The 17448-nt window shown below is 38.6% G+C and overlaps 2 protein-coding genes across 3 annotated transcripts; one reads left to right on the forward strand and one right to left on the reverse strand.

Annotated features, from left to right (window-relative positions):
• Window positions 1-90: 90 nt before the first annotated feature.
• On the forward strand, window positions 91-10463 carry bxdc2 (brix domain containing 2). The gene is made up of 10 exons (XM_057818133.1): window positions 91-280; window positions 432-543; window positions 774-817; window positions 1822-1892; window positions 1968-2017; window positions 6469-6542; window positions 6619-6669; window positions 6772-6873; window positions 9760-9888; window positions 10127-10463. The coding sequence occupies exons 1-10, from the start codon at window positions 131-133 to the stop codon at window positions 10379-10381; spliced, it is 1038 nt and encodes a 345-aa protein (XP_057674116.1). The 5' UTR covers window positions 91-130; the 3' UTR covers window positions 10382-10463.
• A 1272-nt stretch (window positions 10464-11735) lies between these two features.
• Window positions 11736-17075, reverse strand: rad1 (RAD1 homolog (S. pombe)). 2 transcript variants are annotated; one of them, XM_057819196.1, is made up of 7 exons: window positions 16966-17075; window positions 16349-16550; window positions 16119-16230; window positions 14364-14521; window positions 14199-14299; window positions 14026-14124; window positions 11736-12104 (listed from the first exon to the last, which is right to left on the reverse strand). In XM_057819196.1, the coding sequence occupies exons 2-7, from the start codon at window positions 16541-16543 to the stop codon at window positions 11924-11926; spliced, it is 846 nt and encodes a 281-aa protein (XP_057675179.1). In that variant the 5' UTR covers window positions 16544-16550; window positions 16966-17075; the 3' UTR covers window positions 11736-11923. The 2 variants fall into 2 exon arrangements, with proteins under 2 accessions (XP_057675179.1, XP_057675181.1); XM_057819198.1 differs by lacking the exon at window positions 11736-12104 and adding an exon at window positions 12112-13292.
• Window positions 17076-17448: the final 373 nt, after the last annotated feature.

Genomic DNA, 17448 nt, shown 5'->3' on the forward strand with positions numbered 1-17448 from the left:
CCGGTGGCACTTCGCCCCTACTAGCTTAGCATTAGTAGCCACGCCTTTGAAAGACGGTTATTTCTACGTCATTATTTCGCACATGTGTCGCATTCTCGTCCAGTTACGCGAGAGTTGCTCTAAAGGAAAAATGTCGACTCTCAAGCGAAAACGTGGAGGACGGTTACCCGAAGGAAAAAAGGCTAAAAAAGTCAAAACTGTCATTGATGAAGGCAAACCACCGGCTGACAATATACAGGAGAATAAGGATGAAATCAGCATTCCGCCGCCGGTTTCCATGGTGCGTTCACTTGCTCGTTATTGCCCGCAGAAGGCTTGGCTTGCTAGCAAGAAGCTAACTAACACTGAAAGTTGACTGATATGAATATAGCATTACATTTAGGGAATTTTCGAATAGTTTTTCAATTTTTTCTATAATAAAATGTGTGCAGGGCAAATGGACCAACAAGGAAAGGGTTCTTATCTTCTCTTCGAGAGGAATTAACTACAGAACGAGACATTTGATGAAAGACCTGAGGAGCATCATGCCACATTCAAAAGCAGGTCAGTGCTCCGTTTTTTGTGATGCTTACAACAAAAGCCACAACATACTGTAAATTACGATTTGGATACTAGTAACTAGACCGTTGTTGTGAATGTAATTTTATTTTGAAAGGCGGGCATAGGAAACTGCTCATCAAGTGTGTTAAAAGTGTGGTCTTGAAATATATGTTCTAAATAATTTGTAAGTTATCTTCATTTTTGATCAATAAAACACATTTTATTCCCATTAGATACCAAGATGGACAGAAAGGACAAGCTATTTGTTATTAATGAGGTGAGTGTTTTTATATACATAACGTGCATTTAAAAAATAGTTCAGAATATGTACTTGCAGGTTCAACAATAGCATAATTAACTGCAAATTACTCTAAATTACACTAAAGCTGAAAATTATATTTTTTTCACAACACATTAAATTGGCTTGATCATCAATTTTCAAAGCAAAAGCACATTTACAAATGTCTTGTTATACTTTTGATTACAATGATCATAAGTCTGCTTTTATTGACTACAGAAAATCAGAAATGCCTAATCCTGTGAGACCGCAATAAGAGGATTTCACCATTTTAAGTCTGGCAAGGGCTCCAAACGATGAATAGATAATCAACACAATTGTCAATTTTATGATTAATTCTTCATTAACTGATTATTTTTGACAGGGTAGCAAGTAGGGCTGCAGTTATCGATTATTTTAGTAGTCGTTTAATCGATCAAATAGTTCGAATAATTGAGTAATCGGATAAGGAACATAAAAAATCAAAATGCCTCAGCTGAGCCTCAAACAGTATTAAAAAATAAATAAATGAGGATCTAAGTACCACAAAAGAACAATTGGCTCAAAAGTCCGCTAGCTTAAATGCTATAAAATGCTGATATTTTTAATACAATGCTCTTAAAAAATTCTTCAAACACATATTCCCACAAAAAACGGTTAAAAATACCTATAAACTAAGTAACGAATGCTTTAAACAAAAACATTAGCTCAAACAAAAACTTATGTTGGTCTTAACAGGGAGCAGCTGGTTTCAGCCATGTGAAATGAGTTATTTTACATTCACTGTTGCCACTAGAGGGCGGTGTATCCACCCCAATCAATTAAACTAAATGCAAACACTTTCAAAACAAATCCTTACAACCTCACTTTGTACTAGAAGCAACAAAATTTAATTCGAATCTTTCCTCTAATCGAATTACTCGAGTTCGATTAATCGTTGCAGCACTAGTAGCAAGTACAAAAGAAATGTTAACATACTCACGTTTTTTTTTTTTCCTTTGTAGGTATGCGAGATGAAAAACTGCAACAAGTGCCTCTTTTTCGAAGCCAAGAAGAAGCAGGACCTCTATATGTGGTAGTGTATCACCTTGTGAAAACCTCATTTATGTCCTCCAACTCCATGTAAATGAATAATGTTCATGTTACGCAGGATATCAAATAGCCCTCATGGACCCTCTGCAAAATTCCTGGTTCAGAACAGTGAGTTGTCACTTATCCTACACTTGAGTTGTAACTAACAATGACTCCGGATGTGTGATTCTCATGAAAGCTATGCATTACGGTAATGAATGACATTTACCAAAGCTAGCTTAAAAAATCAGAATGCTATTTCCGTTAAGGGTTTGAGCTCCCTTATATGTTCTTAACAGTAAAATATGTATTTGATTTATGTCTAAAAACATGTAATTTTACACATTATTGTAATGATTTGAGGTGTGACAATATATTAAAAAAAGTGCTGTATCACGATGCTTTGTAGCCCAAAAGGTTATCAATTTGCTCCCACCAAGAATCGATGTATCATTTTAAAAAGGTGTTACTTCAACAAAAAATAAAATTAAAAAAAAGAAAATCTAGCTTTCAAAATCTAACATTAGAATAGTGTCTATATTAGCTTACCGGCTGCCATTGACGGCATTATACATGCAATTTATTTTGACTGCATTGGACGTGCAGCGCCGTCAATGGCACTGAAACCAGAGCACGTCTTGTGGGCATTTAAAGGTCACTTCCTTTTTTATTTTAGGGCTTTTACAGATGACTTCCTGTTGATTTTTGTGTCACTTTTTTAGCAACCCAAAATCAAAAGTAAGTTAGCTGTAATTTCCTCAAAAGAAAAGGCAGTGACCAAAAATCAATAGGAAATTACGTGAAATGGCCCTAAAAGACCTCACTGCCTGGTATTGGCTGCCACTGACGGCCATAGAAGTTTGAAGTGGGAGGGAATAGCAGCGAGGCCAACCTCCCATTTGAAATGGATTGGACATGTACTAGTGATAAACTCAATCCAATTCATAGCAGAAAGATGGAAGAAAGGAATTAATTTCGTTTCCACCCTCACACTTCAAACGAATTGGATGTCTATGGCAGTCAGTCGCCATAGACAGACATTTCACATACAGTGCCTTGCAAAAGTATTCGGCCCCCTTGAATCTTGCAACCTTTCGCCACATTTCAGGCTTCAAACATAAAGATATGAAATTTAATTTTTTTGTCAAGAATCAACAACAAGTGGGACACAATCGTGACGTGGAACAACATTTATTGGATAATTTAAACTTTTTTAACAAATAAAAAACTGAAAAGTGGGGAGTGCAATATTCGGCCCCTTTACTTTCAGTGCAGCAAACTCACTCCAGAAGTTCAGTGAGGATCTCTGAATGATCCAATGTTGTCCTAAATGACCGATGATGATAAATAGAATCCACCTGTGTGTAATCAAGTCTCCGTATAAATGCACCTGCTCTGTGATAGTCTCAGGGTTCTGTTTAAAGTGCAGAGAGCATTATGAAAACCAAGGAACACACCAGGCAGGTCCGAGATACTGTTGTGGAGAAGTTTAAAGCTGGATTTGGATACAAAAAGATTTCCCAAGCTTTAAACATCTCAAGGAGCACTGTGCAAGCCATCATATTGAAATGGAAGGAGCATCAGACCACTGCAAATCTACCAAGACCCGGCCGTCCTTCCAAACTTTCTTCTCAAACAAGGAGAAAACTGATCAGAGATGCAGCCAAGATCACATGATCACTCTGGATGAACTGCAGAGATCTACAGCTGAGGTGGGAGAGTCTGTCCATAGGCCAACAATCAGTCGTACACTGCACAAATCTGGCCTTTATGGAAGAGTGGCAAGAAGAAAGCCATTTCTCAAAGATATCCATAAAAAGTCTCGTTTAAAGTTTGCCACAAGCCACCTGGGAGACACACCAAACATGTGGAAGAAGGTGCTCTGGTCAGATGAAACCAAAATTGAACTTTTTGGCCACAATGCAAAACGATATGTTTGGCGTAAAAGCAACACAGCTCATCACCCTGAACACACCATCCCCACTGTCAAACATGGTGGTGGCAGCATCATGGTTTGGGCCTGCTTTTCTTCAGCAGGGACAGGGAAGATGGTTAAAATTGACGGGAAGATGGATGCAGCCAAATACAGGAACATTCTGGAAGAAAACCTGTTGGTATCTGCACAAGACCTGAGACTGGGACGGAGATTTATCTTCCAACAGGACAATGATCCAAAACATAAAGCCAAATCTACAATGGAATGGTTAAAAAATAAACGTATCCAGGTGTTAAAATGGCCAAGTCAAAGTGCAGACCTGAATCCAATCGAGAATCTGTGGAAAGAGCTGAAGACTGCTGTTCACAAACACTCTCCATCCAACCTCACTGAGCTCGAGCTGTTTTGCAAGGAAGAATGGGCAAGAATGTCAGTCTCTCGATGTGCAAAACTGATAGAAACATACCCCAAGCGACTTGCAGCTGTAATTGGAGCAAAAGGTGGCGCTACAAAGTATTAATGCAAGGGGGCCGAATAATATTGCACGCCCCACTTTTCAGTTTTTTATCTGTTAAAAAAGTTTAAATTATCCAATAAATGTTGTTCCACTTCACGATTGTGTCCCACTTGTTGTTGATTCTTGACAAAAAATTAAAATTTTATATCTTTATGTTTGAAGCCTGAAATGTGGCGAAAGGTTGCAAGGTTCAAGGGGGCCGAATACTTTTGCAAGGCACTGTAAATTCCTGTTGATTTTCGGTCACTTCCTTTTACTTTTGGGCATTTACGGGTCACTTCCTGTTGATTTTGGGTCATTTACAGGTCCAGGAATGAAAATCTCTCACATTTTGGCAAAATTCGCCGTTTTGAAGTCTAAAAGGGTGACCTACGTGAATTGTGTAGATCTGAGGAGAAAATTTTTATTGGGCGGGGAGTAGTGGTCGGACTTGAAAGACTTAAAAATACATTTGTGTATGAGACAGCCAGGAACCCGGCGGTCGCGCTTCTGCGTGGAAGTTATTTTTTTAGAGTGAGAGTGGAAGAGAGATAGTTCGTTGTTCCAGCACTTCGTTCCAAGTCGTGTTAATTCGAAAATGTCCCTAGTGTGTTGCTAAGACCCGTGTGCTTCTACAAGAGGTGAGTACACGAACCGTGTTGTACTGTTTAGCCTTTATTGTTGTTGTTTTTGAGATGTTACTAGTTACCGCCGATCGCTATGCTAATTAGCGACTTCGCTAACACGTATTTCCATGTCAAGTTGTGCCTTGTTTGGTGGTGTACAAAAAGTTATTTCAGATGCAGAACGTGTAAAACCAGGATTAAGAACAGCGGTAACACCATAAAGATGTGAAATAGTATAGAAATTTGAGTGAAAATTGAAGTATTTTAAGTATTTTGGTTAAAAGAAGTCTTATTTTTAAAGGCACTTTGTTTGTTTCCAGAAAATGTGGAATTCATTCCACCAGTGTAAATTTTATTGTATTGTTGAGAGAAATAAGTACTGTTGTTTCAAAAAGCCTGTTTGAAACAGTTAATGTTATTGCACCTTCTTGTGAAAAAGAGCATCTCAAGATCAGCTGTGTGTTATATAGGCATGTTGAGAAATAAGTACTGCCCTTAAAATGTTTTTGCACTTTCTTGTAGAAAAAAAAAACGTTTAAGAGCAGCTTTTTGTTTTATAGGCATGTTTCCATTGTTCCTGTTGAATCATTAGGATATTTTAAATAAATAATGGACATAAATTTGTTTGGCTACTTATTAATTAGTAATGTATGGATGCATTGATAATCGTGATCATCGACAATACCGTGATCATCGTTCGATAATCGAATTGTAGCACTGTGAATCGTAATCGAATCACATCGTGGGGTTCCTAAGATGGCCACACACTGTTGTGCCTCCTGCAGATCACTGAAACACAGTGTGGGTTGTACAGTGTACCAAAACATATTTCCTCTAAACCCTTCTCAACTTTTTAACCCCTGACCTTTTTTCATGCCTGCAGGTTGATTCATGCTGATTTGGGGTTACTGAAAATAATTATGTTCCCAAAAGAATAGAAAGTTACTCAAAATCAACAGGAAGTATCCTGGCCTTAAACACCCTAAAATGAACAGGAAGTGAGTAACCTGTAAATTCCCACAAAAGACTGGGGGTGAATGCTCTGGTTTCAGCACCATTGACAGCGCTAGATGTCCAATCCAATCAAAATAAATTGGATGTCAAGCACCTCTAATGGCAGCCCACAACATAGATACTATTCTAGTGTAAATTTTGGTACCAACCTGTTGATTCCTTTTTTTTTTTAACAGTGAAACCTTTTTAAAACATCGATTCTTGGCGGGAGCATATTGATAACCTTTTGGGATACAAAGTATCGCGATATATCACCACTTTGATATATTGTTACCCTCTGTATTGGGGCGAGAACAAAAATTATGGTCATGAATTTACGAGTCAAATCAGTTCAAAAACATTTTTTGGTAAGAAATGGTGCACTGAGTGAAAAACTAAACATAACCATTTTCCAAGTAAAAATGGAACTATTGCAGGTTTTCATGAATATATCCCTAAAATCTTCATAGACATACCTTCATGAGAATCACGGAGATGTAGAATGTAAGGAATGGCAATTTCTCTACAGTTCACACACTAGCTGAGCTCAAGCTGACCGGAAACTGCTTGAAAGGATCAAGGCCACTGTTATCATTCGATCCCGTAAGGCCTGAAGCAATATGGCCGCTATTGTTAGTAGGACTTGTTTTCATGACTATTTTTATGTCTTCATCTGCAGACATTTGACAAGGAGCCCCACTATGCTTTGCTGAAGGAGCTCTTTATTCAGGTTGGTGCAAACAAGGCCTTTCACTCCAATATTTCAAAAATACTTTTACAAAGTAAGCAAAACATCAAAATAAATGCTCATTTCCCAACGATCCTGTCACAGACTTTCTCCACGCCGCGCTATCACCCGAAAAGTCAGCCATTTGTGGACCACGTGTTCACCTTCACCATTGCAGATAACAGGATTTGGTTCAGGAATTACCAGGTAAATTGTTTACTTTTGCACACAAAATCATCCTCTGTCAAATTATGATTGTTGTTAGTTGTCAGATATTGTCGGGTAGCTGATAATATTGGCCGATCAAAGCATTTTTGAGTGATATTGGATAATATCGACATCGTTTTTTTATTGTTTTGGGCCAATATGCAAATTACAGTGCTGTCAGGTCCACTTATTGCCTGTGTTCTGGCGCTTAGCTAACAAAAGTTTCAGCACTTTCTGCTGACGTCACCATATGTCGATGCAAGCTCACTGCAGATAGAGAGCTAAATGAATGAGCTAATGTCTGCAGCCAGTGTACCACAGCAGTTCTTGCGATCTTATGTCGTTGTTTGTGCCTTATACTACACAAGCATCGCTTGTAAGTTATATTCATTTAATTCATTCTACCAGTTGCTATTCAAATCGAGACGTGGTGTTTGCTTTATTTGTGACTTTATTTCAGATTACTGGCAAAATGTTTTGTTGTTTTTAGTTTCACAAAACCGTATCAGTGCTCTTTTCAAGAGAAAGATGACCACAGTAAAGCCAATTCAACTTTACTCCAGTGTTTGACTTAGACACACATTAAGGACAGAATAAGTGCCTTATTGGTACCAAAAACTGATGTTTGCACTACATGTAGTCCTTGGATTACGACGTAATCAACTTGCGTGATTTCGACTTTACAATGCCGGAGTCTCGTCCGCCACTTTGTCCCCAGTCTATTTTTTGGGGGGGGGGGGGTTGCACAAACAGTACATAATTGTACCTCACAGTATCTTATTTATTACTTTACTATATTAACATGACTTGTTCTGTCCTCACTACACGTGAAGCTGTTCAGCTTGACAGACAGCAAACAATGCAATTGTGCTTTTTGAAGCTTTGTGCTTCCTTCACTTTTGACAATTTTTAAAGCTGTAACAAAAAAACGAAAACGACACGCATTTTAACAATAAAACACTCGACACAAAACGATTGGTGTTCAAACGTCCATCTAGTCTGATCAATGTGTACATTTAGTAGATAAATTAGCCTAATTTGCATCCCAAAAGTCAACTAGCTTAAATGCTATGAATGCTAACATATTTACTAGGGCTGCAGCTATCGAATATTTTAGTAATCGAGTAATCGACTGAAAATTCTATCGAGTAATCGGATAAAACAAATATATTTTTAGGTGAAGAGCAATTATAAATATACATGAGAAAACAAGACATTTCATCTAATCTTGAACCATTTTCAGTCCATGTCTTTATTTTTTATGTATATTGTTGAAAACAGCCAACAATTGCATCTCAGATGTAACTAGAATTTTTAAAAAAAGACTAATTCACTGCTTTCACTCAAAAAAACTTTTAGATCTTATTTAAAAAAAAAATATATATATATATATATATATATATATCTTATCTAAAAATGCCGTTACACTTGATAACACACATCACTTAAAAGTTAGGATTTTTTCCCACGTGTTTCAATTGAATTTCTCTTTGTGTCAAGCCATTTTTAAGTTCTAGTTAAGTTTTAAGTTAGTTTAAACTGTAAGTCCTGATAGGATTTTGAGTTTTTGCAGTGTTCAAAATAAATGTATGATACAGGCTGTATTGGAGCACGTTAGGGACCAGTGCTACTTGGTGTTTTATCCAGCAATGACTACTGAGCTAAAATTGATAGTTAGCATGATTAAGTTTTTATTTTACACCCTCATCACTCCACAATGTTATGTTATGTTAAAGCCTGTATGTAAGACACGTTAGCCACGCATCGACAGTGGTCATAATTAATTGAAACCTAGCCCTCCGCAGGGCTAACGTTACGTGAGCTAGAAGCGACAGTAACGTTAATCTTATTTATTAGCGCTTAGCACTCTACTGCTTTAAGATGGCGGCTGTTTACTAACGCAGCCCGGACGCGGCCGAGTCTGTCATTTTGCATCTAGTTCAACATACATGTGATCTCTATGAGACGCATCAGACGCTACCTGTACCAACGTAGCATCGTGCGGGCTAGTATTTAGCAACGTCGGCATCGTTTGTGGCGGCTGTCGGCTGCAGTAAGTTTTTTTTTTTTTTCCTTCTTCCTCTCCACACGTGACAGCGCGTTGTCCCGCATTAAAAGTTGTCCGAGCAAAACGTGATGCTTAGAGCTGTCAAAATAAACGATTACTCGAGGTGAATAAAATTACTCGGATCAGTTTTTAAACTCGAGTTACTCGAGTTGTTCGAGTACTCGTTTCAGCTCTAGTATTTACAATTCTGAGCAAATCGCTCACACGTGACTGTAGCACTAAACTTAATTACAAATGCATACACAAACATATATTAGCTGAAGCAACTTACAGCCTTATGTGCGCCAAACCAGAGTGCATCTATCCTTTATTCATGTCAGACGTCTGAGTGCTCCTGTATGGAAGCATTATTGAACGACAGTCCAGCCAGACCCTACGCTGCCACCAGAGGGCAGTGTATCCTCCACAATTAAACAATATACAATACTTTTTGGATAGTTATTTTGAATTTTTAAAGGGTTAATTCCGACTTGCGTGGGTATTCGGGTTACGTCGCCAGCGTAGGAACGGAACTCGTTCATAACCCGCGGACTACCTGTATTTTGATTTCAATAATAAATACTCTGGTGCAATATAGGTAGTTTTCCCAAAACTTCAGTGATTGTATTTTTCACAGAATGTTTATTTGGAAAACTTGAAGTTGTTGCATGTATAATTATTAAAGGATCCAGTGGGGCATCACAATACAATTAGCTATAATATGATAAGTCCACGACTGCATATATCGGTATAAGATATTTTAAGTTGGACAATATCGGGATATCTATTAAAAAGTAATTATCGGACAACTCTAATTGCTGTTGATTTTTAATATTTAGATCATTGAGGAGGATGCTGCGCTGGTGGAAATCGGACCTCGCTTTGTCCTCAACCTCATAAAGATGTTTCAGGGGAGCTTCGGCGGTCCTACGCTTTATGAAAACACGCACTTCAAGTCTCCTAATATGGTAATTCACTTTACATTATGAAGTCTTCTGTTAACCCATTGAGGACAATAGGAATGGTCATTAATTCGCTGCCAACCCGCATTGTTCAAATGGATTGGACATCTTGCAATATTTTCATTTAAATCCACAGCAGAAGGATGAAAAGAACCAAACAAATGGACGTCTATCATCGTCAATGGCACTGACACGACATTTAACGTCATTAATCTGTTAACACAATGCTATGATTTCCTCATAGCACCGGCGCGAGCTCCGTCTGGCGGCGGCGGCCCGCGTGCAAGAGAGGCAGATGGTGAAGGAGGCGCTAAGGGCCAAGAAGGCCGAACTTAAACCGGAGATCATCAGCGACGTGACGGACAAAGTTTTCGACACTCCAGCGCCGGAGAAAACCGTGAAAATCCAGACGGAGCCGCCAGAACCTCAAGAGAAGAAGAAAAGGAAGAAGAAACCGTTCCAAAGGAACAGGAAGAAGATGGGGTCTAAGAAACTCTAACTGGGGAAAGACTGATCATTGACCAGCCAGGAAAACTTTATTTTATATGTGAATGCATCATATTAAAGTTACTACTTGATAAGTGTGAAGCAGTATTTGAATTCTACACAGTCAAAATGCTCTTCAACTTTCGAACATTAACATTAGAGGCGTGCGAAATTTCCGATTCTTATTCTCGATTCGGCTGTGGAAGATTCGAGAACAATTCACAAACATCCAAATTCCGATTATTGAATTATACCAGGTAAAGTGGAACTAAAACACAGTCGGTGCGGTCTTCGGGGCGCAATGAGGAACAGACCGAGAGTAAATATCATGTTCAACTCATGTCGCTCGCTAGATAAAGAAACAATAATACGTGACTGTGGCCGACAGCCGCTACAAACAACGCCCAGTTGCTAGTTGCTACAAACATACTGGCACATATGGCTACAGTAGATATTACATATAAGTGGAACTAGATGCAAAATGACAGACGACGGCAGTGTTAGAACATGTATTAGAGAACTAGATGCGAAATGACAGACTTGGTCGGCGTTAGTAAACAGCCGCCATCTTAAAGCAGTAGACTTCTCAAGAAGGCTCTGTTGTAGCGAACCTAATTAACTTTTTATCTAAAATACTCCTAAATTGGCAAAATATTGACTTGAATCTATCTTCAAGAGGTGAAACAGTTTTAAAACTTTGACATGTCAAAAGTAGAAGTTATGGAATAACGGGAGCAATTTTAACTTTAACGGTTGATTCACATTAAATTAATTGTAGTTTAAAGCTGCTGATACAGAATGGGGACTTGAGTATTTTATTTACTATTTTCTGTTTAACTTGATACTGAACCAGTAGTTTGGTTAAGCCTGAGGATTTTTGAACGATTTTGGAACTAATATACAAAACATTACGTTGGGGGGGGCAATAATCGATTTATAATCGAATCTGAGCCTCTGAATCGTAATCGAATCGTTAGGTGCCCAAAGATTCCCACCTCTAATTAACATGCTGTCCATGTTGCTAGGCTATAACAAAGGTCGCTTAAGTTCTTTTAGATGTTAAAGTTGTCACTCAACATATCCATTTGACTTAAAGGTGCTATGAAATACTAGAGAAAGTGATATTAAAATGATAGACCACATTTTTGACACAAATCCATCAAAAAAAGTAAAAAGGCTTACGCTGCATTCATGTTGTTGTAATTATCATTAAGTACCAGTGTTGAGTTGAAAATTGCATGCAAACTAATAATGTAATCAGTTTGTTTTTAACCGTTAGCATAATTTGTTATCCCTCAAACATTTAGTTTAATGCTTTTTAAGGCCTGAATTTTTACAAAATCCTTTTACTTTTTAATATTTTTAATGACCCACAAACCCTGTAGAGGACAAATGTGATGATTAACGTTTTATTATTTGAAAATGCACATGAACAATCTCTTGAACGGTCAAAAAAACAGCCATTCATTCTAATACATCTTGGAAACGGTGAGAATTCAGAAAATATGAGTGCTGGAATGAGTATGTTCAGTCAAGTTGCACCCGCTTTGTCCAATCAGTCCTCATCGTCCACTTCTTCGTTTGGACAGCAGTAATATTCCACAAAGCAAATTTGTCCGTCATCGTTGCGCACCATGTACTGCAGTGACAGGACACCCCTGCTGTCCGTCCTCACGGACACTTTGCAAGACAACGCCAGCGCCTTGGTGGATGGCTTCAGCAAAGCCATTTTATACCTGTTAGGACCGATCAAAAACCATGTAGTAAACACAAGTGTGATCTAATAACATTTCACACAAGAAATATTTTGGTTGGGGAATGACACGGAAAGAATTATTTAAAGGGATCCACGGATAGAAAGACATACAGTTCCGAAAAGATAAACATTATGAGTTAAAATAATTTGATATTGAAACCCCTCTTGATGTTTTCGTTTTTATACAATTTGGAAAATTAGTTTAACTAGCAGGTCGCCATTGTTGTTGACGTCGCAGGGCGGTGACGTCACAAGTTTACGCTGCCGGGCTTTCAGAGTATGACTAGCGACATAAACATATCTGTTCAACCCTTTCAAGAAGGAACACATAACCTCATGGCATCAATGTGTAACACGAATATGATGTAAACAATGCTCGCAACAATGACTACCCGCCGTTGCAACGGCAAAGCTACGAAATGACCGCGCATGTAGCGGCTCCAACCTATCGCTGGAACCCTCCAGAATGACGGAAAATACATTTATGGACGCACACAGATCAACAACATTCCCTCGCCCATCTCAACACTAGGGGTGTGCCATCTTAGGCACTCCACGATTCGAATATTGAACGGTGATCACGATATTGACGATCGCGATTATCGGTGCATCGTTCATTGCTAATTAATAAAGTAACCAAACTAATTTATGTCTATTATTTATTCAAAATATCCTAATGATTCAACAGGAACAATGGAAACATGTCCATACAACAAAAAGCTGCCCTTAAGCTTCTTTTTATTTTATTTTTTTACAAGAACAAAACATTAACCATTTTAAAGGGAGGACTTATTTCTCTCGACAATAAAAAAAAAAAAAAAAAGTACACACGTGGATTGAATTCCACATTATATGGAAACAAAGTGTGTTTAGAAATAAGACTTAACCAATATACTTTGTTTTCACAGCTTTCTGTACTATTTCGCATGATTGTAGTGTTACCGCTGTACTTAATCATTGTTTTACACGTTCTGCACATGAAATACACGTTAACGAATTACCTCATTAGCTTAGCGCTCGGCGCTAACTATTAACATCTCAAAAACAACCAACAATAAAGGCTAAACAGTACTAGAGGATTCGTGTACTCACCTCTTATAGACGCACACCGGTCTTTGCAACACAGGACATTTTTCAATACAAATGCCTTAAAACTACTGCTGGACATCTGAAAGACAAGGAGCAACGAACTATCTCTCTTCCCCTGTTGCTCTAAAAAATAACTTGCGCACAAAAGCGCAACCACCGGGTCGCTGCCTGACTCATACACAAATTTATTTTCCAGTCTTTTAGAAAGGAGTAAAACTCTCAGTAACCGGCAGCATCCATCATAACGTGCGTGCGCCCGTTAACGGTGCACGGGCGGCAGACGTGTCTTAAATTTCGTTCCGCTACAAGCGGCTACCATAAAGTTATGAGGGAAAATCATCGTTTTTGAACCTTTATGAATCGTAATCAAATCGTTCGGTGCGAATCGCGATGCCTGTGATAATCGATTTTTTGGAACTCCTCTACTCAACAGGTGGCTGCACTCGGCTCGAAACACTTAGCTTGTGTGACTCGAGACCTAAACAGGACGTCACTATGAGCGGTTACCATGGAAACGAACCTGTAGTGACAACCTTTCTAACATTTTCTATTCAAAATGCTCTTCGTAAATGACTACAATATTCTGCATTCTACATACATTATTAGGCAATAACAAAATAGTAACACATAGACACTAAGGAAACCAATTTTAATCAGATTACTGGTTTGGAAAAATGAAAGCTTTAGATTGCTTGTTACTGAAAGAAGGTAATCAGATTACAGTAACACGTTAGTGACTACACTGCCAGGCGTCAGTACAAATGGATCGGACGTCAGTCAATGAATTCAGTCTGAACTTCATGCAAACTCACCTGTTACTTTGCGTAGTGGTGCAATGGAACAGCTCCATCATGTCGGAATCTTTAGGGTAATCATAATCAGCACTTCCGGCGTTGCCAAATGTCGACAGCCTGACATGAAAACAAACGACATATTAAAATGCTATTTTGTGGGGAAAAAATGCCTAATAGTTTCAAGTATGTACCGAAAGTAAGGCTGGCTAGGGGACATTGTGATCTCCAGCACCTCACTGGTCATGTCCAGTTCAGAAAAAGCCTCCTTCAAACTCTCAGACAGTAGGATAACCTATCATTTAAAAAAAAAACCTTTATGTATTCAGCAGACAGTAAAATACTTTGTAAAAATTAACCTTGTTTGTGACGTTGCTGCTGCAGAACTCGAAGTCAATCGGCTCCTCGGGTTCTTGGGTGTTGATCTTGCAAACGGTCACCACACTGCCCTCCTCCAGGAACAGGGTCAAGGGGTAACCGTAGCCTTTGTAGCACAATCGCAGGGCGGTTGATGCACCTAAAGCGTCCACACACAGATTAGAGTAATACAACTGTATACTAGTCTATATATTGTAATTATATGGGTCTTGCAAAGGCCCATACAGTAAAATTCTTTTTTTTAAATGGCGTTTCTTCGGCGTGCTGCACAGCCGAAACCATTTCACTGTTCAAATATCAAAGTGACCAGAGTTTTCACACGACAAAGAATTTTTCGAGTGACCCCCCCCCCCCAAAAATTTCCATTCGCCCATAAACGCGGGTTTTTTGACAAAAGAACAAAAATTCAAAACGCTATTTGTCCTTAAATTTTTGACCAAATCACATAATTTACACATGTAAGCGGCATAAAAATTGTATACATAATTTGGCAAAATTTACGGGTCCTCCAAAATTCGCCAAAAACTGTCCCATTCATTTCTAATGGGATGCCATTGTCAGCCATGTACGTCTAAATTTCCCATTCATTTTCTATGGAAGGAAAACATAGGTTCTTGTTTTTTTTTTTACCATTTGCCATTACAGCCCATTGAAATTCAACTGGCGCCCAAGTAAGCCATTGACAGCCATGAACGTCCATGCCATCGACGGCCATGTACGTCCAAATTTCTGATTCATTTCCAATGGCTTTTACATTGCATTGACACCCATGTACAAAGATGCCAATGAGGGCTATGCACATCCATGCCATTGACGACCTTGTATGTTGATTCTATTGATGCCAATGTACTTGGATTCCATTGACATATATGCAAGTCAATGCCATTGATGGCAATGTACGTCTACGTATCAAAGTACCCGATATCAACAGGACGTGTCCCCGAAATGTCCCCAAATCAACAGGTAGTGACCCGATATCAACAGGACGTGTCCCCGAAATGTCCCCAAATCAACAGGTATGCATTCGTAGGAAGAATTGACGGAGAATAAGTTGTCTTTTAGCCAAAACTTAGCGTGTTTAATTTCCATCGACATGCTGATACATCCTCTCTCATTGCTGTCTTCACAGGCAATCCCACAAATCAAAGTAATCAAAGTCAAACACAAAGAAGTAATAAAAGTAGCACTTGAGACAATTAAGTCCCATCCTGCCATCTTGTGGTGAAAAGATAATATGTCAATAATAACAAGCAATAGGAACATTATTTCAACATCAACTGAGGACACATTTATGAATACAAAACATTTCTCCCACCATTTCTCTCAACACCCCCACTTGTTCTCATGTTGATGGCCTTTTTAACAAAACAAATGAACTTTTACATTTCAAATTAAAAAAATAACACTGTCAAACTTCTTCAATTTTAACTTTGTTACAGGTTTTGTCATGATATCAGCTATCATGTCATCCGTTGGACAATACATCAATGTTACGCTTCCCTGATTCACAGTAGATCTAATAAAATGATATTTTATGTCTACGTCCTTGGATCTCTGTCTGTTAACAGGATTTTTGGCAAGAGCGATTGTCCCCTGGTTGTCATCGTGTACAGTTGTTGGAATGAGTGACCTGATAGATCTGTATCTACCACAGAAGAGCCCCATCGTAATTTCTCCAGAAATTGCTGTTTCGAGTTAGACTACTCGACATACTGTATTTGCAGCTTTCAACTCACCACCCGGTACTGCAGTTCCTCCAAAAATACTGAGACAATCCATCAGAACCGTGAGGTTAATCTGCAATCCGATTTGATCTTCTTTGATGGTAAACTCCTGGAAGATTTCAGCCTAACATGTAAAGCCAACAGTCAAGTTAGCACTAGAGATGGTCGATACCAGAGTGAATATTCAGTTGTTGAATACTCACTGATACCACGAGCATTTTAAAATACCAAAGCAAACAAACCTGGATGAAGGCATTGGCTTGAAGACATTTGGAGTCCTCCACGGTGACTTTGAGGCCATTGGGTGTTGCGGTGAAGATGGCGTGGTCTTTAAAGGCGATAGCTTTCAGGATGTTGGAAAGATTGCGTACATTGTCCAAGCTGGCCACCAGCACGTATTGCTCATCGTCACCCTGCGGCTGAGTCAATAGTGGCATCGCGATGCTGGAAAAAGAAAAGCATAATTGAAAGATATAAGACAGTTTCTAAAAAGGACAGCAATGTGGATATGAGCCACCATAATTGACAAATCCAGAAATGTTATGCTGGACCTGTGGTGCTTTATTACTGGTCTTGCTGATTCAGAGACATGCATAAACAGGATTTCTTAGCAGGGATGAACTTCTCCATTTTAATATTTGCAATTTAACCTTACAATTTAATGGAAAAACATAACGGGCTCGTAAAACCACACGCAATTTGAATCAATCTCGTAGCATCTTTTCGCGTTTGTTTTCAAGTACTTTATTAGTGTAGTAGGAGGTGCTTTCAGGCACAACTACCACAAGATACTTTAGAAATATTTTAAATATTGTATTGTTACAACATAATGAGCACGGAAATCGTATAAATGACTCACATTGTTAAAATTCAGACATCCTTTGAACTGTTTATGTGAGAAAGGCGCACTACATGTGCCGCCTCCAGTTTCTTCTTCTACTTCCGCTTTCCTCCACTGCGGAGGAAGTTGTCTTGCGCATAGATGTCATATATATGTAACTAGACTTTGATTAGCGGTGTGAGCTAATGTGGACACACATCGTCGCTTGTCGGCCATTTTGCGTCGGAGTTGTTCAGCAAACAAAACATATGCTTGTAATTAGAAATAGCTATATTGTTCAGTTTTTGACTGATTTTCAAACAGATTATTTTTTTTCTTACACTTCAGAGATGCGGTAAATACAATTTAAACTTTATACCATTTTAATTATTTTTACGCCACGTTAATTCGTTTTGATATAAACCAAACTGTTTGTAAATTTGTCAGCATTTCAGCAAGTTATGAATGTTTTAGAGGAGAAAATTACTCACCGTACATCTGCCAAAATAGAATCCACCGTAG

Source organism: Corythoichthys intestinalis, chromosome 17 (genome assembly GCF_030265065.1).
Source record: "Corythoichthys intestinalis isolate RoL2023-P3 chromosome 17, ASM3026506v1, whole genome shotgun sequence".
Lineage (NCBI taxonomy): Eukaryota > Metazoa > Chordata > Actinopteri > Syngnathiformes > Syngnathidae > Corythoichthys > Corythoichthys intestinalis.

What these genes read in the sequence shown, in the direction of transcription:
- bxdc2 (XM_057818133.1), top strand. Translation starts at nt 131, where the DNA reads ATGTCGACTCTCAAGCGAAAACGTGGAGGACGGTTACCCGAAGGAAAA. An exon ending in CATGCCACATTCAAAAGCAG is followed by an intron (nt 544 to 773) that starts GTCAGTGCTCCG and finishes TATTCCCATTAG; the next exon opens with ATACCAAGATGGACAGAAAG. An exon ending in AAGCAGGACCTCTATATGTG is followed by an intron (nt 1,893 to 1,967) that starts GTAGTGTATCAC and finishes CATGTTACGCAG; the next exon opens with GATATCAAATAGCCCTCATG.
- rad1 (XM_057819196.1), bottom strand. Translation starts at nt 16,543, where the DNA reads ATGCCACTATTGACTCAGCCGCAGGGTGACGATGAGCAATACGTGCTG. An exon ending in AGGAACTGCAGTACCGGGTG is followed by an intron (nt 14,522 to 16,118) that starts GTGAGTTGAAAG and finishes TGGACGCTTTAG; the next exon opens with GTGCATCAACCGCCCTGCGA. An exon ending in CCTAGCCAGCCTTACTTTCG is followed by an intron (nt 14,125 to 14,198) that starts GTACATACTTGA and finishes TTTTCATGTCAG; the next exon opens with GCTGTCGACATTTGGCAACG.